General features: G+C 49.5%; 2 protein-coding genes across 2 annotated transcripts in view; both read right to left on the bottom strand.

Moving 5' to 3' along the window:
• Nucleotides 1–2,694: 2,694 nt before the first annotated feature.
• On the bottom strand, nt 2,695–11,020 carry LOC116835075 (toll-like receptor 5). Its single transcript, XM_032797551.2, has 2 exons — nt 10,674–11,020; nt 2,695–6,205 (listed from the first exon to the last, which is right to left on the bottom strand). Exon 2 carries the CDS (start codon nt 6,195–6,197, stop codon nt 4,233–4,235), a length of 1,965 nt encoding a protein of 654 aa, XP_032653442.1. The 5' UTR covers nt 6,198–6,205; nt 10,674–11,020; the 3' UTR covers nt 2,695–4,232.
• A 4,238-nt stretch (nt 11,021–15,258) lies between these two features.
• Nucleotides 15,259–22,927, bottom strand: part of VPS51 (VPS51 subunit of GARP complex) — a 14,470-nt gene continuing 6,801 nt past the window's right edge. Inside the window, exons 6-10 of the mRNA XM_032797564.2 lie at nt 17,954–18,169; nt 16,975–17,193; nt 16,768–16,889; nt 16,284–16,371; nt 15,259–15,775 (exon numbers count right to left, since the gene is read on the bottom strand). Of these exons, the coding sequence (XP_032653455.1) occupies nt 15,515–15,775; nt 16,284–16,371; nt 16,768–16,889; nt 16,975–17,193; nt 17,954–18,169 (906 nt within the window). The 3' untranslated portion in view covers nt 15,259–15,514. The remainder of the gene's footprint in view (nt 15,776–16,283; nt 16,372–16,767; nt 16,890–16,974; nt 17,194–17,953; nt 18,170–22,927) is intronic.

Here is a 22,927-nt window from a genome sequence, read left to right as displayed (position 1 = left end):
GAGAGTGGTGGGAGGGGAAGATATGGATCATCCTCGTTTCCTTGTATTTGGGTTTGTCTCTTGTGAAATAGAGGAGAATGCTTCTTGGGATTGTGAGTAAAGAGATTGCATCATACTCTCAGGTTAGCCCAGAGAGGAAAGTCTGGGTGGGAGAGAGAGGGGAAAGGTAGTGGGGTAATTTCCCTTGCTGGTAAGCTCAGAGCTTCTGATCTTGGGTCCTCAGGAAAGTTTGAGGGGGACCAGAGCTGGGCAGGGCTGTAATCCTGTTGGGGCAGCGAGATAGATCGCAAGCTGTATTAAGCTTGGAGGCTGCATGCTAGGCACCCACATTTTGACGCTAAGGTCCAGATTTGGGAAAGATGCTTATGATATCTGGACTGGACACCGTAGCTGAAAGCGTGTCTCTCTCCTAGGCTGGCACTGATCCATCTCATCCGGGGAAACTGACAGGACAGATGAGCTGCTGTGCTTCATGGGTGCCCAATCCTGAGATCATTATGCTGTGATTTTCACTATGGTCAGTTGAGCTGGCCGTGGTGCCCATTGGCATGTGATCGGACCTGCAGGGTTTGCTGCTGCTGTTGCACCTCTGCACCCCAAGAGGTGAGGTTGGGGTCCTGCAGTTTCCACCTATCTCCTCTCTACTGCAGCCTGTGGACCAGCATGCTGCGGGTGAGCCAAGCGATGGAAAGCAGTACTGTGTTTCCATTTAGATTGTCATTTAGCAAATTTGGTCCCCCAAATCTTGCTAACAATCCTGAATTCAATTTCAATTATTTTTTTTTAAAAATCAATTTAGCCAAAACAGAAATTAAGTGACAAATTATTTGTGACAAGGTTTGGTGTGGGGAAGGGATGGGCCAGCTTTCAGCAGAGAAACAAAAAAATGTGTGACTAACTTTCCTATAGCCCTGTTACTGCTAAATAGAGCCCTCCAACAACTGTAATATGCTCATTCTTACTAATGTATAGAGAAGGGGTCGGCAAACCTACGGCACATGCTGCCAAAGGTGCACACAAGCTGATTTTTGATAGCACAGCAGCAGGCTGACGACTGAGCCCACCACTGCTCTGGGGTTCCGGCGGCTGCCCCATTGCCACCCGGGTCTGTTCGTCGTGGCCCCACTCAGCACCCACTGCTGGCCTGGGGACCCCCAAGAACCCCAGGCATGGCAGGTCAGGCTAAGAAGGCTGCGGCTGGACCCCAGCTGAGCACTCAACCCGCTGTCGCCTGGGGTTTCATTCACGCAGCTGTAGTGGGGCTGAGCAGGACTAAATTCATGAAATAGGACAACAAGGGCAACTAATGACAAAGGTGCAAGAACCTAGAGCATGGTCCTCAACACCTTTTTCATCTGTGCGCTCACCAGACAAGGACCGTGGCAGTGACCGCAGCTCGGCCAGAGAATGCTGCGAGATTCGGGCGGCATTTCAGAGCGTAACATCCTTCTGGCATTGACGCTGCTTCATTCTGTTCAGCAAGCAGCGTCATCAGAGGCATCGTCACAAAATGCCGCCGAATTTCGCTTGGCATTTCAGCAGCATGCTTGTCTCGGCCAGTAGCGAGGTGCACTGAGAGGCCCCTGTGGGCGCCATGGCACCACGGGAACCGCTGCGGGGACCGCTGACCTAGAAAGCGATCCTGAAGCACGGCTATTGTTTGATTTTAAAAGGACTTAGTATGAAGAATTGAGTATACTGTCATCAGTGTTGCCACATGCAAAATCGATGATGGACATTTACAGTTTACTCATACCGAGCTACAACTGTGTTGACAATATCCTTAATGTGTACATTGCCACTCGTATTCTACTGATCAATTCTTTGGTACTAGGAGCATCGGAGAATGGAGCATTCTCAAACTTAAAACTCATCTAAAAACTATCTCGCTCAGACAAGAAGTCAGGATACGTTGACTGGTCTCACTTACCTTTCTAATAATTCCAAACATCCTTTGTCTTTTCGAGTATGATGACATTTAATTCCTGATTGCAGCCAAAAAGCCAGAAAAGATTGGCGGTTTTTAAGAAAAACAACATGCGCTGTGTTTTCCAGATACTCTTCATATAACTTTTCTCATAAAATGTTGACAATTAAAAAAAAGTTATATTATTTGCATCATTCTGTAAAATTAGAATTTTTCTATTAGTGCTACTTCTTTGTGCTAGTCCATAAGCATATTACAGTGTGCTTAATTAAGTTAAACTGGTTTTAATAATATGCATGTGGCAAGTTTTCCAATAGTGTAAGCTTATGTTTGTGTTGCTAAGAGCAAGACAGGCACAGGGGCACCAGTTTAATAATCCTGCCTAGGGCACCATAAATCCTAAGGACGGCCCTGCATGCAGTGGTTTGTTTAGGAAGGGTTGTGCCTATGGCCACACTATTCTGTGTTTATGTCAGAGAAGGCTGGTCGGAGAAGTGAGCCTGGCATTAGGAGTGGAAGTCAAGCAGGGTTGGGATGGTCCCTGTTTCCCAGAGGATTTTGTTCCACATTTTCGGAGCAGCTCCGGAGAAAGCTTGGTCTCCTGCACAGACAAACTGTCTCCTGCTGGTTTTCCCTCCATATGATTTTCCTCTCCTTTCTTTAACCCTTGTACTCCCATGTCTTTGTAGATCTCCCTGCAACCCTGGTACATTCCAGGGTTCTATAAAACCAGACTATTGTGTTCTTTTAAAATTGCACTTAAGAATTTGAGGTTTTATCAGCAAAGGTAACAACAAAAAATCAACACTGCTATTTGAGAGCGACCATTTAGGAAACGTCACTCATATGAAATCCCAGCTCCCGTCCACAAGCCCCAACCATGTCTACATACATTGTTATTATGTTGTGTATCGTGAAGACGTCTAGAGTCCCAGTCATGGACCAGGACCCCATTGTGCTCGGTGCTGTACACATGCAGAACTGAAAGATGGTCCCTGCAATCTAAGGCCACATCTACTCTCGAAAGTTTTGCCAATAGCATTTTTGCCAGCATATGCTGCTGCTGTTAAAATGTCACCAGCATGGCCTTTGCCAGTACCGCACAGCCTCACTGTGACACACTGCACTGTGAGTAGGTACCCGGGCCTTCTGTGTCACTGCCCAGCCCATTGCCTTGTGGGTCATTTTTGAAGTAGGGGCAGGGACTTTTTGTTCTGTGTTTGTAGAGCACCGAGTACCAAGGGGACCTGTCTAAGGTCCCTAGGCACTACAGTAACACAATGCCAGCACTCCCTTGGGTGAGCGCATCCCTTGGTCTAGGTAAGGATAAAAGGTGTGTTTTTAACATATGTTAAAATCCTGATATAGACAAAGTGGTTGTAGGTTTAATATGGGTTTACCTTGACGAGCTAATGCATTAAAACTGCATTTCACCTGGTCTGCACTAAGATTTCAACGTTAGTTAACAGATATGGGCTAACACGTGTTAAAATCACACCTTGTTCCCTAGGAAAGACAAGACTCCAGTGACTGGAGTGTAGCTTGTGATTTAACCTGCATCTGTGCTAAACAGACCCTGCCTAATGCCCACAGTGTACCCGTAATCTCCAGGGTTGAGAAAGTATAGTTCCTGCCATGCCAGGAGCCGTAAGGGATTTCAACCCTATTATACTGGCATTAGAAGAATAAAGGTGATGACACTGAGCACTTTATAACACCCCAGAGATTTATGAAATCTCCCAATGCCTCTACTGTAAGATGGGCAAAAGAGAATTGTTGTACAGCCAGGGGCAAGACTGTGAATAGAACTCAGGAGTCCTGACTCCCAACACCCCTGCTTTAACTACTAGACCTCTCTCCTCCTGGAGCTGGAAACCAGGGAGCCTGACTCCCAGCCCTCTGCTCCAACCCACTAGACCTCACAGAATGGAAATAGATCTCAGGAGTCATGACTCTGAGCCTCCCTATTCTGATCCATGAGACCCCACTCCCAGAACCAGGAATACAACTGAAGCCCCACCCTACCCCCATCCTTCTAACCACTAGACCCTAATTCCTGCCCCTTGCTCTAACTACTAGACTCTACTCCCAGAACTAGGAGTCAAACCAAGATGCCTTGACTCCTAGTCCAGGCCATGCTTATGCCTTTGGGAAACTGGTTCACAGCTGAAGGTGACTGGGCATTGCTGCCTGTGACTGAATAAGTATCACAGTTCAGTGCCAAATGCACAGCATATGGAACAGCTTTTAAAGCCACACAGGTTGGATCCTATGCTGGGGAAAGCTGGACACAGCATGGGCTGTGCTACTGGACACAGCTGCTTTGGATGAAGAAAAGGAGAGGCATTTCTGGGAAGGGAGGGGTGGGCACAATACAGGTAACCCCTTCCTTCCCACCACTCAGGGTCACATTGGTGGAGTGCAGCCAATCCTCCAGGTCCCGCAAGCTGCAGTGGCAAAGCAGAGAGACCTCCTGGAGATTTAGGAATGCTAGTGCCTGGAGTGGCTGAAGAACAGATGGTGACAGGGTCACCAAGGGGTTACCCTGCAGCTCTAGCATCTGCAGGGAGCGCAGGTCCTGGAACAGCCCATCAGGAAGCATGGCCATGAGGTTCCCAGATAGGTCCAGAGTCTGGAGATAAACCAGCCCCTGGAAGAGGCCCTCAGGTAAGGTCTGGAGGTTGTTTCTGCTGAGGTTCAAGAATGTCAGCCTGTCTAGATGGTGGAAGATATTTACACAGCCTCCTGCCTTCCAGACAATATTCAGGGAGTTCTCAGAAAGGTCCAGCACCCTGAGCTGGCTGTGCCTGGGCATGGCTCTATCCTGATGCTCAGAGCAGCTTGAGATCTGGTTGTGTGAAAGGTTCAGGAACTGCAAGGCAGGGATGCCCCTCAGCTCATTCCAGAGCCCTCTCAGGTCTTGCATGCGGTTGGAAGACAAATCGAGGAAGGTCAGATTCATGGAAAGCTTCCCAATTCCCCAGGCATCCTTGATCCGGTTCTGGCCCAGCAGCAGGTGCTCCAGGGCAGGGAGCCGCCCTGACGGCACGCGTGAGAGGGCATTGTCTTGCAGATTCAGTGTCTGCAGGGTCCTCAGTCCCTCCAGGGCATTGTGCTGGATGGCCCCAATGTGGTTGGACTTGAGGTTGAGGTGCAGCAGTGGGGAAGAGCTTAGACTCTGGAGAACCTCCATATTCAGCTCCCCCAGCAGATTGTCGGAGAGGTCCAGGGTCCAGAGGTGCTGCAGTCCAGCAAAGGCCTCCCCACCGATCTTGTGGATCTGATTGGCTGCCAGGTGCAGTGTACGCAGCTCAGGGAGACCTGAGAAAACCAAAGGCCCCAGCTTGGAGAGGAAGCCATGGGACATGTCGAAAGAGAGGACCCTGCTCTGGCTGAGTCCGGAGAAGGTGCTGGCAGAGAGGCCCCGCAGGTTATTGAACCCAAACCCCCTCCCAATGGCCCCTGAGTGCTTCAACCTCAGATGCCATATCTGGGCACCTGCCATGACCTTAAAGAACCGTTCAACACTACCCACATCCCATGGGTTGGAGGAGACATCCAGGGTTTCCACTGTGATGTTACGGAAGGGACTGGGGCAAGAGTGGTTGTACCAAGAGTTCCTACAGGACAGCAGGTTGGATGAGAGATCTAGGAGGGACAAGTGTCGTCCCCCAAGGTGGGTCAGATCCTCCCTGCAGATTGTCTTGATCCTGTTAAGCCGGAGCTGGAAGACAGCCAGCAGCTTCAAGCCTTGAAAAGAAGAATCGGGTCTCAGCCTCTTTATCTGATTCCCTGTGAGATCCAGCCTTTTGAGGGACACTAAATCCTGGAAGTAGCCACCCTCCAGCACAGTCTCATCAAGGCCATTGGCATCCAGCAGGAGCACCTCCAGCTGCCGCAAGCCAGCCAAGGCCATGGGTTGGAGGCTCAGCTTCCTGTTGCCCCCGAGGTCCAGGAACGTGATATTGGCCACCTTCTCAAAGGCCTTCTCTCCAATGGAGAGTGATCCCCCCAGCTGACATCCCAGAGACAGCTTCCTGAGCCTCTCCAGCCTGGGGAAGGAGGAGGCTGAGATGTTGGAGAAGAGGTTGAAATTCAGCAAAAGGATCTGGGTGGATGGGTCAATTTCTGGCAGTGTCTCATGGTGTTGAGCTTGGCAGCTGGAGACCACTGAAGACTGGACCCTGGAGGCGTGACAGCTCGGAACTTCAGCCAGGGCAGGACTAGAGCCCAGCAACCAGAGCGCTAGGAGCCAAAGGTGTCTGAGCATAGTGGAACCTGCCAAAGAATAAGAAAAATGTTGCTCCACAGCACCCACTCCTGTAATGGGACATTTATATTGTGCCTGCTAGTGGTGCTAAATGCAGGTACAACCCACACCCATTCTGTGCGGCATGGTAGCCCCCAACAGTGATGACTGAGAGATATATAGTGGTTGATGAGGCTGGTTGAGATCCCAGGTTTGATTCCTACTACTAACAACCCACCCAGAGGACTGGTGTTATACAGAGATAGCAAGATATCTGAAAGGGGACTGGGCTACTGCTATTGATTTTAGCTGGAAGGTGCTCAGACACCAGTGTGATGGGCTGCAAGATAAAACCCATAGATAGTGGGATTCTGCCTCTCCCTGGGACAGCAAGAAGGGTCTCCATAAATGAGAGCTGGTAAGACTCTGTCAAAACATCTTTTTTTCCTGACCAAACATGGCTTTTTGTCCAAGTCTGAGTACTTTGTGGAAAATTTTCATTTCATGGAAAAATTTCCACTTGTCTGATTAAAAAAACCTGGAAACTGAAAAATGTTTCAGTAAAATAATGTTGGTTTTGGGTAAAAGTTGTTCATCTTTTGGTTAAAAATCAACTTTTCATCTTCAGTGTGTTTTTTTGGGTCATTTTTGGTTTTTGAAAATCAATATTTTTTAAATGGAAAACTGGAAAAAATTGCCCCCCGTCCTTGGTTTAATTTTTCCCTCACAGAAACAAGAACTTCCCACAGGAGCTGTAATTTATTAAAATAATAAAGACACTTGGCATTTTCTGAGCAGCTCTGCCTCTAACTAAGAGCCTGGACTTGTGTCAAATATGGAGAGAGAGGGCCACCCCGGGTGCTATGGGGCTAGTAACTGGACTCTGTAGGCTGGATAGGGTCTCAAGTGAGGTGTTTGTACAGCACCAGGCACAATAGGGCCCTGGGCCATGACTGGGGCTCCTAGGTACTACTTCGATACAGATAATTAAGGTGGAAGGGGGTCTGTCTGTGATCTCTGCCCTGAGCAGGTTGCAGGGCAGATCTTTAATCTGGGGGTCACAAGCAGGTGACTTCCCTTTCTTTCCCAATTTAAGAACATAAGAATATAAGAATGGCCCTACTGGGTCAGGTCAAAGGTACATCTAGCCCAGAATCCTGTCTTCCGACAGTGGCCAGTGCCAGATGCCCCAGAAGGAATGAACAGAAAATCATCAAGATCCATTCCCTGTCACTCATGCCCCATTCCTGCCCATCCTGGCTAACAGCCATTGATGGACCTATCCTCCATTAATTTATCTAGTTCTTTTTTGAACCCTGTTATGGTTTTGGCCTTCACAACATCCTCTGGCAAGGAGTTCCACAGGTTGACTGTGCGTTGTGTGGAAGAAATACTTCCTTTTGTTTGTTTTAAACCTGCTGCCTATTAATATCATTTGATGACCCCTAGTTCTTTTGTTATAAGAAGTAGTAAACAACACTTCCTTATCTACTTTCTCTACACCAGTCATGAATGTATAGACCTCAATCATATCTCCCCTGAGCCATCTCTTTTCCAACCTGAAAAGTCCCAGTCTTATTAATCTCTCCTCATATGGAAGTGTTCCACATCCCTGATCATTTTTGTTGCCCTTTTCTGAACCTTTTCCAATTCCAATATATCTTTTTTGTGATGGGGCAACAACATCTGCATACGGTATTCAAGATGTGGGCGTACTATGGATTTATATAGAGGCAACATGATATTTTCTGTCCTATTATCTATCCCTTTCTTAATTATTCTCAGCATTCTGTTCGCTTTTTTGACTGCCGCTGCACATCGAGTGGATGTTTTCAGAGAACTATCCACAATGACCCCAAGATCTCTTGAGTGGTAACAGCTAATTTAGACTCCATCATTTTATATGTATAGTTGGGATTATGCTTTCCAATGTGCTTTATCTTTGCATTTATCAATATTAAATTGCATCTGCCATTTTGTTGCCCAGTCACCCAGTTTTGAGAGCTCCTTTTGTAGCTCTTTGCAGTCTCCCTGGGTCTCAACTATCTTTAGTAATTTTGTATTATCTGCAAATTTTGCCATCTCACTTTTTACCCCTTTTTCCAGATCGTTTATGAATATATTGAATAGGACTGGTCCCAGTACATACCCCTGGGGGACACCACTATTTACCTCTCTCCATTCTGAAAACTGACCATTTATACCTATCCTTTGTTTCCTGTCTTTTAACCAGTTACCAATCCACGAGTGCACCTTCTCTCTTATCCCATGGCAGCTTACTTTGTATAAGAGCCTTTGGTGAGGGATCTTGTCAAAGGCTTTCTGGAAATCTAAGTACACTATATCCACTGGATCCCCTTGGTCCACATGCTTGTTGACCCCCTCAAAGAATTCTAGTATATTGGTGAGGCATGATTTCCCTTCACAAAAACCATAATTTGTTGACTCTTCCTCAAGAAATTATGTTCATCTGTATGTCTGACAATATTGTTCTTTATTATAGTTTCAACCAGTTTGCTTGGTACTGAAGTCTGGTTTACAAACCTATAATTGCTGGGATCACCTCTGGAGCCCTTTTTTAAAAATTGGAGTCACATTAGCTATCCTCCAGTCATCTGGTACAGACGCTGATTTAAATGATAGGTTACAGACTACAGTTAGTAGTTCTGCAATTTCACATTTGAGTTCCTTCAGAACTCTTGGGTGAATACCATCTGGTCCTGGTGACTTATTGCTGTTTAATTTATCAATTTGTTCCAAAACCTCCTCTAATGATACCTCAATCTGGGACAGTTCCTCAGATCTGTCGCCTAAAAAGAATGGCTCAGGTTTGGGAATCTCCCTCACAGCCTCAGCCGTGAAGACCGATGCAGAGAATTCATTTAGTTTCTCTGCAATGGCCTTATCGTCCTTGAGTGCTCCTTTAGCACCTCGATTGAACAACCCCACTGGTTGTTTAGCAGGCTTCTTGCTTCTGATGTACTTTAAAAAAAAATTGCTGTTACTTTTTGAGTCTTTGGCTAACTGTTCCTCAAATCCTTTTTTGGCCTTCCTAATTGTATTTTTACACTTCATTTGCCAGTGTTTATGCTCCTTTCTATTTTCCTCACCAGGATTTAACTTACTTCTACTTTTTAAAGGATGCCTTTTTGCCTCTCACTGATTCTTTTACTGTGTTGTTTAGCCACAGTGGCTCTTTTCTGGTTCTCTTACTGTGTTTTTTAATTTGGGGTATACGTTTAAGTTGAGCCTCTATTATGGTGTCTTTAAAAAGTTTCCATGTAGCTTGCAGGGATTTCACTTTGGTCCTGCACCCTTTAATTTCTGTTTAACTAACCTCCTCATTTTTTGTGTAGTCCCCCTTTCTGAAATGAAATGCTACAGTGTTGGGCTGGTGTGGTGTATTTCCTGCCACAGGGATATTACATTTAATTATATTACGGTCAATATTACCAAGCGGTCTAGCTATATTCACCTATTGGACCAGATCCTGTGCTCCACTTAGGACTAAATCAAGAATTGCCTCTCCTCTGCTGGGTTCCAGGAACAGCTGCTCCAAGAAGCAGTCATTTAAGGTGTCAAGAAACTTTATCTCTGCAGTCCGTCCTGAGGTGACATGTACCCAATCAATATGGGGATAATTTAAATCCCATATTAGTATTATTATTGAGTATTTTATTTTAATAGCCTCTTTAGTCTCCCTGAGCATTTCACAGTCACTATCACCATCCTGGTCAGGTGGTTGGTAATATATCCCTACTGCTATATTCTTATGGAGCATGGAATTTCTATCTATAGAGATTCTGTGGTACAGTTTGATTAATTTATGATTTTTACTTAATTTGATTCTACGTTTTCTTTCACATATAATGCCACTCCCCCTTCTCATATATTTTGTACCCTGGTATTACTGTATCCCACTGATTATCCTCATTCCACCAAGTTTCTGTGATGCGTATTATATCAATATCCTCATTTAATACGAGGCACTCCAGTTCACCCATTTTATTATTTAGACTTCTAGCAATTCTATTCTAGAAATACTAATTTCTATTGTGCTGTAAGGTGCAGGCACAAGTAAAGCCTGGAGGCTCTCCAGGGTAGCTAAGCAAGCCTTTCCCTTCTATCAGTGTCCCCTGAGGTAGCCAGGATATGTGATCGGGTACAGGGCACTGTGAATCAAGAGAATGGGGAGACCACTGAATTCCCTCTCCAGGGCAGTGACTGCTGGCAGTAACCAACAACTGCCCAGTAGCGTATGAGAAATGAGTGTGACCAGTCTCAGCTCACCTCCCAGGGAACAGATGACCACAACTGGCCCCTTCCTCTCAGTAGAGGGCCGCAGGGACAGTGCTCCCCTCTAGCAGCCATACTCAAAAAGCAGCACCCAGGCATGCTGGCCGGGAAGCTTGCACTGCAGGCATCCTTCTCTATCCTTTTGCAGAACTCCCCCTCCCACCCAGCATCTCCCCCATCCCTACCAGACCATCTACTCACCTTGAGGGAGTGAAGATTTGTGCTGGAGACACCGCAGAGCAGCCACATTCACCACCTGTGCCCTCTGCCATCCACCCGTCTGCTCTGGCTTTATTTAAACTCCCACCACGGAAGAAGACAGCTGCTCCCAGAAGGCTCCAGCCCCTACCTCAGCTGCTGTTTACTCAGCGGGTGTTCAGGAACTTGCGAAATGGGAAGTTGGGGGAAATTCCCCTCCTGGCCCCCTCCTGCAGTTATTGCTTCCTCAGGCCTTTGCTGTGAACAGTTGTGGGTCACTCTAGCAAGCTGGTGTGAGTGGCCTTACATCTTCTTGAGTCAATGAGCCACAGCCTTACTCTCAGCCCTGCTGCTCTAACCACTAGACATCACTCCCCACCCAGAGCTGAAACAGAACCCAGGAGTCCTGACTCCTAGTCTCCCACTTATACTAGTAAATGTAAGAAAGGCTGGGCACTTGGACTGGGAATCTCATGACCTTAGGATGCTTCAGACCAAAACCTTGTGCAACCCTGGCCCCTGAGGCAGATTTCTTCATTACCACTGGTGACCAGCTCCAAGCCTGAAGAGTGAGGCTGGAGAATCCCTGGGTTGTTGCCGGCTTGGACACACCCTCCCTGTGCGTGCGTGAGCAAATCACTGAATCTCTCTGGTCCTCAGTTTCCCATCTGTGAAATGGGAAGTATAATTGTTCCTCTGCCTTGTCTATTTAGATTGTCCTAGGGCAAGGGCTGACTCTTATTGTGTGTCTGTGCAGCACCTGGCACAATGGGGCCCCAATCTTGATCAAGCTTAGGTAGCCCCCAGCACAATAGGGGCCCCACTCTTGGTCAGGGTCTATGAAGCACCTGGCACAATGCAGGCCCTACTCTTGATCAGAGTTTGTGCAGCACTCCATACAATGGGGCTCTGATTTCATTCAGGGTCTGTGCTGTGCTACAGGGTCTGTGCTACCAGGGGGCCCCAATCTCAGTGAAGGACTGAGCAGTGCCTGACCCATCGGGGCTCTGTAGAGGCTAGTGCAATGCCAATGGTAAATGCTGCTCTAACACTGAACAAGTAACCAGGGGCCCTAGCCAGGATCATATTTTGGCGCTATGTTAGAAGGGAGGAGAAAGAGACAAGACCCGCAGCTGGGACTGCTCTATGATGACACTTGACAATTCAATTGTGCCTGGAGAGAGCCTGGCTAGGGAGAACCAAACTCCCACACCACTGCCTCCTTGAACTGGTATTTTCCCAGGTTTTGATTTACCTCAGTGTCAGAGCATGTTAGCTTGCCCAACCCTGGAATCTCCCTGCCTCCCTGAGCTGCGCTGCAGGGCACAAGAGGTTAAACTCTCTGTGCACAGAGTGTCCCAGGACCCCGGGTAACTACAGGGTGCTCACGAGAGTTACCCAACTGTGGCCCTTTCATCACAGCCTGAACTAGTGCCAGGTCATGGGGCACATGCCGTCCTCTGAAGCAAACAGGATCAGCCCAAGTTATGAAACCCGGGGTGTTCTGACTGCATTGGGGCCCAGCGTCAGGGATGCAGGAAGCACCACGCAGCTGTGAAAAGGCCCCTTCTGAGCAAGCTCTTGCTGCCATTGGGGTGGGTAGTAAAGAGCGAGCCAACTGCTAGACTGCTGTGAGCTGGTTAGCCCCTACAGTTAAGCCTGACCAGGTTTAGATGGGAGAGCGGGTAGAGGTGTTGCAGGGATTGGTGTAGGTTGCAGTGAACACCCTCTTGTTGGACTCAGTGCAGATGCCCCCATGTGTTGCGAGGGGGCACTGCAGTACAGAGTGTGTGTGGGGGGCTCAGTAGGGGGGCACTGTCCCCTCAGAGTCAGTGCTGGCACCAGTGTGGCATTAAGGGGTACTGCGCTGCCTGGAGCAGTGTAGGGGGCACACTCCCCTCAGCAGCAGTGCTGATACTACTGGGGCGCTGTGTGGCGGGATACCCTGCTGGTTGGTGTGGCGCCTGCTACTCTGCTGTAGCTTTTTGGCAGACACACAATGCTGCAGTTCTAACCCCTCATGCAGATTAAAGCCATTTTTCCCAAGCGCAGAAGCATTAAGTGCACCTCACTACCCAAATGCCAACCTAGGTCAGTTCTGCCATCAGTCGCCCCTGATAGTCCCAGTTAGATCAGGGTGGGGGCTGTCCCTCCTTCTCACCCGTGTCACCCCTTCATCTGCGATACAGACCCCGCCCCCCGGCATTGGGGGACTGGTCTTTGTATAAACAGCTGCCAGGCCCCACCCAAGAGGCAGGTGCAAGTGAGGCTCAGGGTACGTCTACAGTTAAACCATTACAGCTACAGCCTCACCACTGTAGCACTTCAGTGTAGAGAGGACCTGCGTTCTCCCGTCTGCGTAGGTAATCCACCTCCCGAGAGGCAGTCACTCGGGTGACAGAAGAATTCTTCCATCAACCTAGCGTCATCTACTCCGGAGGTTAGATCAGCATGGCTGCATCTCTCTCCATGTAGTCATACAGCTCTGTGTTCCCAGTGTAAACCACCTCTTTGTATCTTTCTGAAGGATATGACAAACCAACCCCATTTATTGGCAGAATCTGCCCCAGGCAATTACCTCTGACCTGGATGAAAAGTGGATTTAAATACCGTGCACGCACAGTGCTGTTACAAAAACAGAGTGACACTCCATCGCTCCCACCCTGAAGAACGAAGATGGGAGAATCCTGTGGTTTCAGGCCATGCTCACTGCAGGCATTTTCCCTCGTGTATGGCAACTGTACTGTGGTCAGCAACTCCCTTCCTGCAAAAATAGAAGTCAGAGAAAGACAAAGGAAAGTGCAGGGCCATTACTTAATGGGGAGGGAGAGCAAATAATGGCTGACACAGGGAAGGCTGAAGTGTTTAATGCCTTTTTTGTTTCAGTCTTCACTAAAAAGGTTAGTTGGGATCAGATACTTAATGCAGTTACTATGAAAAAGGAAGAAGGAAGAACACATTCCAGAATAGGGAAAGAACAGGTTAAAGAATATGCAGCTAAGTTAGATATATTGAAGTCAGCAGGGCCTTCTTAAATGCACTACAGGGTAGTTGGAACATGCTGAAACAATCTGCAAATCAGTAGTGGTTATCTTCAAGAACTCCGGGAGAATGGGTGAGGTCCCAGAGGACTGGGGATAACACCTATCATCTGCCAAAAGGGGGAAAATGGAGGGCCCGGGGAATTATAGGCTCAGTCTGCCTAACTTTGATACCCAGAAAAAGATACAAGCACAAATTATTAGACAATCAGTTTGTAAGCCCCTAGAGGATAATAAGGTTATAAGGAATAGCCAACGTGGATTTGTCAAGGACAAATCATGCCAAACCAATCTAATTTCCTTCTTTGACAGGACAACTAGCCTAGGGGATAGAGAAGCAGTAGATGCGATATATCTGGACTTGAGTAAGACTTCTGACATAGTCCCACATGACATTCTCAGAAGCAAACTAGGAAAATATGAAATTACTAAAAAATGGGTGCATAACTGGTTCAAACACTGTTCTCAGAGGGTAGTTATCAATGGTTTGCTGTAAACTGGGAGGACGCATCTATTTAACATTTCCGTTCATGACTTGGATGATGCAGTAGAGAGTATGCTTGTAAAAATGCAGATGACACAAAGCTGAAGGGGGTTGCTAGCACTTTGGAGGACAGGATTAGAATTCAAAATGACCGTGGATGAACTGGTCTGAAATCAATAGGATGAAAGTCTGTAAAAACCAAGTGTAAAACACTACATGGGGGAAGGAAAACTCAAACACAAGTACAAAATAGGAAATGACTGGCTAAGGAGCAGTACTGCAGAAAAGGAACTGGAGGGTGACATCGTGGATCTCAAGCTGAATATGATTCAAGGGTGTGACGCTGCTGCAAAAACAGCAAATATCATTCTGGGATGTAGTAACAGGAGCATTGTATGCAAGACACAGGATGTAATTGTACTTGCTCTACTTGCGGTGAGGCCTCAACTGGATCCCTGTGTTGTTTTAGGCACCATACTTCCATGCAAATGGTTATTATAAAGATTAGTTTTTCTCCATGTCCATACAGAGTAAGAAGAGAGGTAAATGGATTAGATTGCAGCAAGGGAGATTCAAGTTAGATATTAGAAAAAACTTTCTAACCCCAACAATAGGTAAGGACTAGAACAGGTTACACAGGAAGCAGGCAGAATCCCCTTATTGGAGGTTTTTAAGAATGTTAGACAGACACTTAGCAGGGATAATCAAGGTAAACTTGATCCTGCCTCAGTGCAGGGGGATGGATCAGGTGACCTCCTGAGGTCCCTTCCAGTCCTACGTTGCTATGATTCAAAGTGAAACAACGGGAAGGAGAGAAGGAATGCGAGAAGGGGTGATATGGAGAAATACAGAGAGGCTGTTGCACATGGCAGCTTGCAAAGGCAAAAGCTCTTGCGCCCACATCCAGGAAGGACAGAGGAGGAGGCTAGTGCTAGATGGGAGGGGAAGTTCAGCCCCTGGAAGTAACAAGGCACCAGGGAAGCTGTACATGACAGGGGCTTGGAGATTGAGGCCAATAGAGGGGAGCCAACCCCAGAGCTTGCAATAAGCAGCAGAGACATGATCAGATCATGGTATGTTTTATTCAGCACATTTCCCTCCCTGCCCATAAGATCCAGGCTAGCAGCAGTGACAATGTTCACAGAGCATCCCCCACAACCCCAGTATGTTCACAGGCCATTCTCCACTATCCTCTCAGGCACCCATCACAACCATCTGGTGTGGGAAAGTTCTGGTGGAACGGATGAGTCTGAGGGTGTCCGCTCCCGACATAGGAGCAAGCCAGGGGCTGCCTTGGGGCTGGACTGTCTCCCCGCATATCAGCCCCTCTCACAGATGACCTCGATGACACTCTGCTCCATGGGCACAGGGTCCAGGCAGCGGTGGGCTGTGCTGCCCACAATCTCATCTAGCAGGAAGTGCACCAGGTTCTCATCGCAGACAAAGCGCCACAGGTAGAGCTGTAGATAGTAGCAGTCCACCTGGATCTGCTGCAGACCGTAGCGCCCAAAGGTCCGCAGCCGCACGCACTCCAGGAAGGTCTTCAGGCTGATCTTGATGATGCCGGTCAGGACGGAGACCTGGGGGGGGGGGTGGAGGGGGGAGATCATTCAAGCCCTGTCCCCTATAGGCTTGGAGGACACAGAGGGGAAGAATCACCCCCAGGACTCACTATGTGGCAGAAGTCTCTTGTGGAGAAATGAGGCCAGGTCTGGGCTGCACCCCCAGCCGGAGGGGCAAGGGGGTCAGTGGCAGCTAGGGAACAGGGAAATGTGAGTGAACATGGAGTGGGTGTCTGACAGCTCTGGAGGGAAGGGTCCCCAGAGGACGAGGGAGGTGTGTGGGGAGCGCTGTTCCTTCTTTAATGCACGGGGGTGGGGGGTGTCCACTGAAGATTAATAGAGCCTAAGGCCAGAAGTGATCTGATGGAGTGAGTGTTGGGAGCTGTGTCCCTGCTCTGATGCACTGGGCAGTGTGTGTGTGGGGGAGGAAGGGGAGCGGGGGTGGCGGCTAGAGGACTGGCTGAGTTTAGGGGGCTCTGATCTGTGGGAGGCTCTCCCCCACCCCCAGGGCAGCAGCTCTGCTCACCTTGTTGAACTCCACGGGGCTGAAGATGTCAATGCGCTCAGAGAACAGCTTCTGAATGTTACTCAGGAGGTTAGTGTCCAGGGGGGCACTGCACAGAGAGGGGCAGGGGGGAGAGGCAGAGACAAGGGGTTACACACTCAGCAGCAGTCAGGAACCCCACTGCATAGCAAGGGATTGCATCTGGGCAGCCCTCCTCACCTGAGGCTGCGTCTGGGAGTGAAACACAGGGTCAAAGCCCTCTCCTCTGGGGCGCAGGCCCACCTGCCTTCGTGCAGGCACTCACCCCAACACGTAGCTAGGAGGGTAGACACCTCACTGCAGCTCTGCCAGTGCCTCTCAGTTCTGACTTGCAGACCCCTGCTATCCTAGCCCTGCCAGTGCTCCTCAATCCTGACCTGCAGCCCCCTGCTTTCCCAGCCCTGCACTCCCCCTGCCAGTGCCCCCCAGTCCTGACCCACTCCACACCCCGTCACAGCCCCCTCACCTGGGCGTGTAGCTGGGTGCATAGCGGCTCTGCTGCCGGGAGCTGCTGTACACAGAGAAGGTCCTCTTGCTGGAGTCGCTGCTCTGGGCCTTGCGGACACCCTCTTCATACAGGAGCCCCACCTGCAAAGGGGTAGGCAAGAAGCCTGGGTGAGTGTAGGGTCCCTGGGGGTACAGGAAGTCCTGGATCCTCCTTTTCCCCACTGACCTGCACGTCGATGGAGGTGGTGTCCTCCACCACCCTTTTCATGACAGCCCGCACATTGCGTGGCTCAATGGTGTTGACCCAGTCGCGTGTCTCCACACTCTTGCGCAGCATCTGGGAGATGATCAGCCCCTGCACCTTCACGTAGTGGTTGAGCAGCCTCTGGGCTGCCTCGCGGGCCTCCGCACACAGGCTGGTAACCGGGGTGATGGGGGAGTGGTCCTAGGGAGGGAGAACAGTGGGTCAGTAGTGCCGGACAGGACATTTTCCCCAACACCCACTAGCTCCACATGAGGGGCCCTCAAGAGGGACAGGCTGCCCTCACCCTTCCCCACATGTGCCACCCAGCACCACCAGCTCCATGTGGGGTAGGGGCACTCAAGACGGCATGGGCTGCCCCCATCCTACCCTGCCCAGTGCCATCCATACATTGCTTCCCCCATCCCTGATGCTCCCCATGTCCCCACTGCCTGCAGGTGGGGACGGAATCTCACACCCACTGAAGGAGTGGGGTGGTCAGATCAACTGGGACCTGATAGGAAACCCTGTGGCACGCAGCAGAGCTCAGGGGGGTGCATGCCCACTCACTAGATCTCCCACTGCCATCCAGCTTGACTACATATATCCCAGCCCTTCCCCTGGGCAAACAATTCCCCAGGGAACATCCCCTCTAAATCTGGCTTAGTCACACTCCCTGGGACCACCTCCTAACACGCTCCTCTTTGGGGCTCAAACCCCTCAGATGGAGACTGCCTCTCCCACCCCTGTCTAGGTCCATTCTACTAGCCCTTGATGGGAAAGGAGGCCTTGGGTATTGAGGGGCTTTGAATTGAACATGGGGTCCCAGGCGGAGAATCCCCAGACCCAGACAGACAGGGACTCCTCTCCCTGCATATTGAGGGCCTGGATCCCATATCAGGATCCCGGGGGCGGGGTGTATTTCCTCCTCACTCCTGGGTCCCAGGGGTTGGCGCCTGCCCACCTGCACTAGGAACTGCTCGTCGGTCAGGGTGAGGATGTAGCTGATGGTGGAGGTCTCGTAGTCCAGGCAGAGGCGGGAAAGCAGGAGCAGTAGGGCTGGTGGAGTGGAGCCACCCTTGTCCCCTGTGGTCTCACAGAATTGCCGTGCTGTCTGGCAGATGGACTTGATGAAGCCAACGATGAGGCCCTCGCGGACACCCTGGCTGCAGAACTCACCCTGGGGGATGAAATGGGGGGGAGGGGTTCAGCACTTCCTCTTGCTGCCCAGTAGAATGGCTCCTCCTGGAGCCAGGAAGCTACCCTGACACCATCTCCCCACTCCATGTCTGCTCCCCCAGATGAAGACTGCCCATGGAATACACCCGGACGACAGACCTGGTGGGGATGTGGGTGCAGATCGAAGGGCACCAGCAGAAATGTCGTAGTGGGAGGAGTCCTGGGAGCTGTGGGTTGGGATTAGGGAGAAAGATACAGGAAAAAGTTACAGGGACATAGGACTCCAAGGGACCTCCTAGGTTATTGAGTCCAACCCCTGCTATCACAAGTAACCAGGCCATGTCATCCCGGCCAAAAACTCCCTTGTAAAACTAGCCGGGCTGTTTGCCCCCCACTCCACCTGCTGGGAGGCTGTTCCAGAAACTTCCTCTTCTGACTCATAGACTCATAGGTCAGAAGGGACCAATATGATCATCTAGTCTGACCTCCTGAACAAGGCAGGCCACAAAACCCTACCCATACACATTTATAACAACCCCTAACCCATGACTGAGTTATTGAAATCCTCAAAATTATGATCTGAAGACCTCAAGCTGCAGAGAATCCACCAGCAAGCGACCCATGCCCCACGTTGCAGAGGAAGGCGAAAAACCTCCAGGGCCTCTGCCAATCCGCCCTGGAGGAAAATTCCTTCCCGACCCCAACCCAAATTATCGTCGATCCTAAACCCGAGCGCTGTGGGCAAGGAACACAAGCAGCACCAGAGAAGATTCTCTGTGACAGTAACTCCAGATCCCATTCCATCAAACTCCCTCTACAGACACTGAGGCAAACTTATCTGCTTGAAGATAATCCAAGATCAATTGCCATTAAACCTTATCCATCATACTCCTCTCCAATATACTATCAAGAGGCTTAGTCTTAAAGCCAGATAAGTTCTTGCCCCCACTACTTCCCTCGAACGGCGTTCCAGAACTTCACTCTCCTAAGGTTAGAAACCTCTCGTCTAATTCAAGTCTAAACTTCCTAAATCCCATTTGATACCCATTTGTCCTTGTGCTACATTAAGTAACTAAACTTAAAATAATTCCCTCTCCTTCCCATAAGTTAATCCCCCCTGAATATTTAATAGAAGCAGTCATATCGCCCTACGAGCTTCTTTGGCAGGCTAAGACAAGCCAAGCTCTTGAGTCCTCCTATCATAAGGCAGATTTTCCATTCCCGATCATCCTAGTAGCCTCGTCCATGAACCTGTTCCAGTTGAATTCACCTTCTTAAACAATGGACACCAGAACTGCATACACATATATTCCAGCTGGGGTCCTCACCACCGCCGTAATAACGGCAAACTAAACCTCCTTCTCGCTTGCTGGAAATACCTCGCCTATGCATCCTAAACCGCATGCTTTTTAAACAGCCAGATCACATGGCTCGGCTACAAATAAGACATCCTCTGCTATCAAACCATACCCCAAGGTCCTTCTCCACCCCCCCCCCCTCCTCCTTCGTCCAAACTGATTGCGTCCCCAGCGTATATCTAAAATTCTATTATTAACGCTAAGTGCCACGACATGCACTTTCACTATTAATATTTATCCCTATTACTATTACTCCAGTGTACAAGGTGTCCATGATCTTCACTGTATATCATCTGCCGGTCCCTTCCCGTGTAGCAATACCCCCCAGCTTCGTGTCATTCCGCAACTCTTGTTAGCACATTCTCCGCTCTTTGTGCCAAAGGTCAGTAACAAAAAAGGAAATAATAGATCGGTCCTAAGAACCGATCCTTGAGGGACCCACTAGTAACCTCCTTCCACCTGACAGTTCACCCTTCATGTACGACCCGCTGGAGTCTCCCCGTTAACGCAGTTCCCTTATCCACCTTAACAAACTTTCATATTCATTCCCCATCTTTTCCCAATTTAAACTACAGTTCCCTCATGCGGAATCCGTGTCAACGCTTACTGAAATCCAGGTAATTAGAATCTACCGCATTTCTTGTCTAAGTAATCCGTCACCTTCTCAAGAAGGCGATCAGGTGGTGCACGATTACTGTAGTAAAATCCATCGTTTGCAATTCGTGTCCATTACCATTGACCTCAATGTCTTAACTATTTCTCCTTAAATTTTTCAAGCTACCCTTAGACGTCAAGCTAACAGGCCTAATACCCGGATCATTATTCCTTCTCCTTTAAAATGGAATCTACGTTAGCCAATTCTCCAAGTCGTCGTACAACCCCCGAGTTTACCGATTGCTGTAAAAATCTCTGCTAACCGGGCTTGCACATTTCACGCGCAGTTCCATTTAATATCTCGGATGGAAAGTGTCGGCGGCCTCGATTTTGTCCCATTAGGCTTGTTCCAAGCTTGGCCTCTGCCTCAGATGCGGTATAATATCCACCCTCATAATCCCATTCCTGTTTTTCATGCCGTACATCATCCCTAAACTCCTCATAGTCTTTTAAAAGAACCGACGGCAAAGTCCTTATTTTAGATATTGGGGCCATGCCTGGTTATCCTTAACCTCGTTCCATCCTAGTGGTATAGGGCCACTTTTCTTTCTTTGTTTCTCTTCTTATTTATGTGGCTGTCAGAACCTTTTACTTGGTTTTGATTTCCTTTGCAAGGTCCAGTTCTACGCGGCTTTTAGCCTTCCTCACTTTATCCCTACATGTTCTGACCTCACTAAGGTAGCTTCCCTTGCTAATCCCGCCTTTCTTCCACTCCCTGACGGGTAGAAACCTTCTCAATTCCAGCCTCGGCCGATTCCTGGATACTTAATCCCCATTGGTTCTTGTGCCAACACTGTCCTTTAGCTTCAATAGCTCTTCTCCCTCCCTGGGGTTTGCCCCTCTGCTGTATGGAGAGAAAGCAGTCAGATCCCCTCCTGGCCTTCGTCTGATCAGCGTAAACAAGCCCAGCTCTTTCAGTCTCCTCTCCTAAGATCAGCTCTCCTTTCTCCCCATCAGCCTAGGAACTCTTCTCTGCACATGAGCCAGTTTGAAAATCTATCTGATAGATAGGGTTTTTCAGTCCACCAGAAGAAGGCATAGCAAGATCCAATGGCTGGAAGCTGAAGTTAGACAAATGTAACTTTGAAATAAAGCAATTTCCTAGCAGGGAGGATGAATAAACCCTGGAACAGCTCACCAGGGGAGCGTGGGCTGGCCACTGCCTGGAGTCTTTAAAGCAAAACTAGATCTCTTTCTAAACTAGATCTCTTTCATGCTTTAATCCAGCGTCTGGGGGAAATTCTACAGCCTGCGTGTGTGGGAGAGCACTGGGTGATCGTAATGGTCCTTCTGGTTTTAGAATCTGTGGACGTCTCACATGGCTCCTTAGTTCAGGAGACAAAACACCTAGCTGAATTGTGTATCAACATAAAAAGGCACATCTATGGTGTAGTCTCAATTGCACAAAGCCCTTGTGGGGGATGGGACATTCATAAAAGCTGCAGCTCTGAAGCCAGTTATGAAGTCAGGAAGGGCTCAGCAGCAGTCAGGAAACCCCTGCAGACTGATACAGAACAGTACAGGTCTCTTGCAACTTACGCGCATTTAACATGCGCGATTTCAGCTTTACGCTGAAAGGTCTGGAGTCCAGGAGGGGGCGTGGCCTCAAGTAGAAGAGGCGTGGCCTCAAGATTTAAAGGTCCTGGGGCACCAGCTGTGGCTGGGAGTCCCAGGGCCTTTAAATCACCCAGGGGCTCCCAGCTGCAAGGTGGCTGGTAGCCCTTGGGGCGAACTAAACAGCCTGAGGCTCCAGCCACCGTAGAGCTTCGAGCCCTTTAAATGCCAGCCCCAGCCTGGCTGCCAAAGCTGCGGGCAGGATTTAAAGGGCTCCTCTGGGCTCCCCACAGCGGTGGGAAGCCCGGTGGAGCCTTTTAAATCCGCGGCAGAGAGCCCGGTGGAGCCCTTAAATGCCCCCTCCCCCCTCCGGCTCTGCCACCGGAGCTGTGGGCGGGATTTAAAGGGCTTGGGGTTTTGACTATACGTGGTTTTCACTTTACGCGATAACCGCGAAACGGAACAACCCCCTAAGATGCAACAGACCTGTATCTGCATGAACACATTATTCCAGAGGTCCCCAAACTGGGAAGCGTGTCGCCCCAGGGGACCATGGAGGAACCTTCAGGGGCAGGGGGCAGCAGGGACCAGGACAGTCCCACGGTTGGGAAGGGAGCACCACCCAGCCCCTCCTTGCCTGCAGCTCTGGTCCCGTCCCCTGCCACATTCTCGGCCCTGTGCCTGGCCCTGATCCCAACCTGGGGGTGAGGTGGGGCTGGGACCAGAGCCCGTTGCCAGCCCCCACCACACCTGATTGCGGGCCCAGTTTCCGGCTCCCACCACAGCCCCTGGGGTTTCACCCCTGCCCCCAGTGCTATTATCCCCCTTATACAGATGGGGAAACCAAGGCACAGAGCAGGTAAGTGACTTGCCCAGGGTCACAGAGGATGCCTGTGGCAGAGCAGGAAATTGAACCTGTCTCCCAAGTCCTAAACTAGTGCCTGAACCACTGGACCATCCTTTTGGGTCTCCTCATCTCTACAAATGGCACTAATGATAGTGACCGCCCTTATATAGCGCTTTGAAGATGTCCTGATTCATAGATTCATAGACTCTAGGACTGGAAGGGACCTAGAGAGGTCATCGAGTCCAGTCCCCTGCCCTCATGGCAGAACCAAATACTGTCTAAACCATCCCTGACAGACATTTATCTAACCTACTCTTAAATATCTCCAGAGATGGAGATTCCACAA

This window comes from Chelonoidis abingdonii, chromosome 17 (genome assembly GCF_003597395.2).
Source record: "Chelonoidis abingdonii isolate Lonesome George chromosome 17, CheloAbing_2.0, whole genome shotgun sequence".
NCBI classification, from domain to species: Eukaryota; Metazoa; Chordata; order Testudines; family Testudinidae; genus Chelonoidis; species Chelonoidis abingdonii.
The sequence above is the reverse complement of the archived record's forward strand: the minus strand, read 5'-3'. Positions and strand labels throughout refer to the sequence as shown.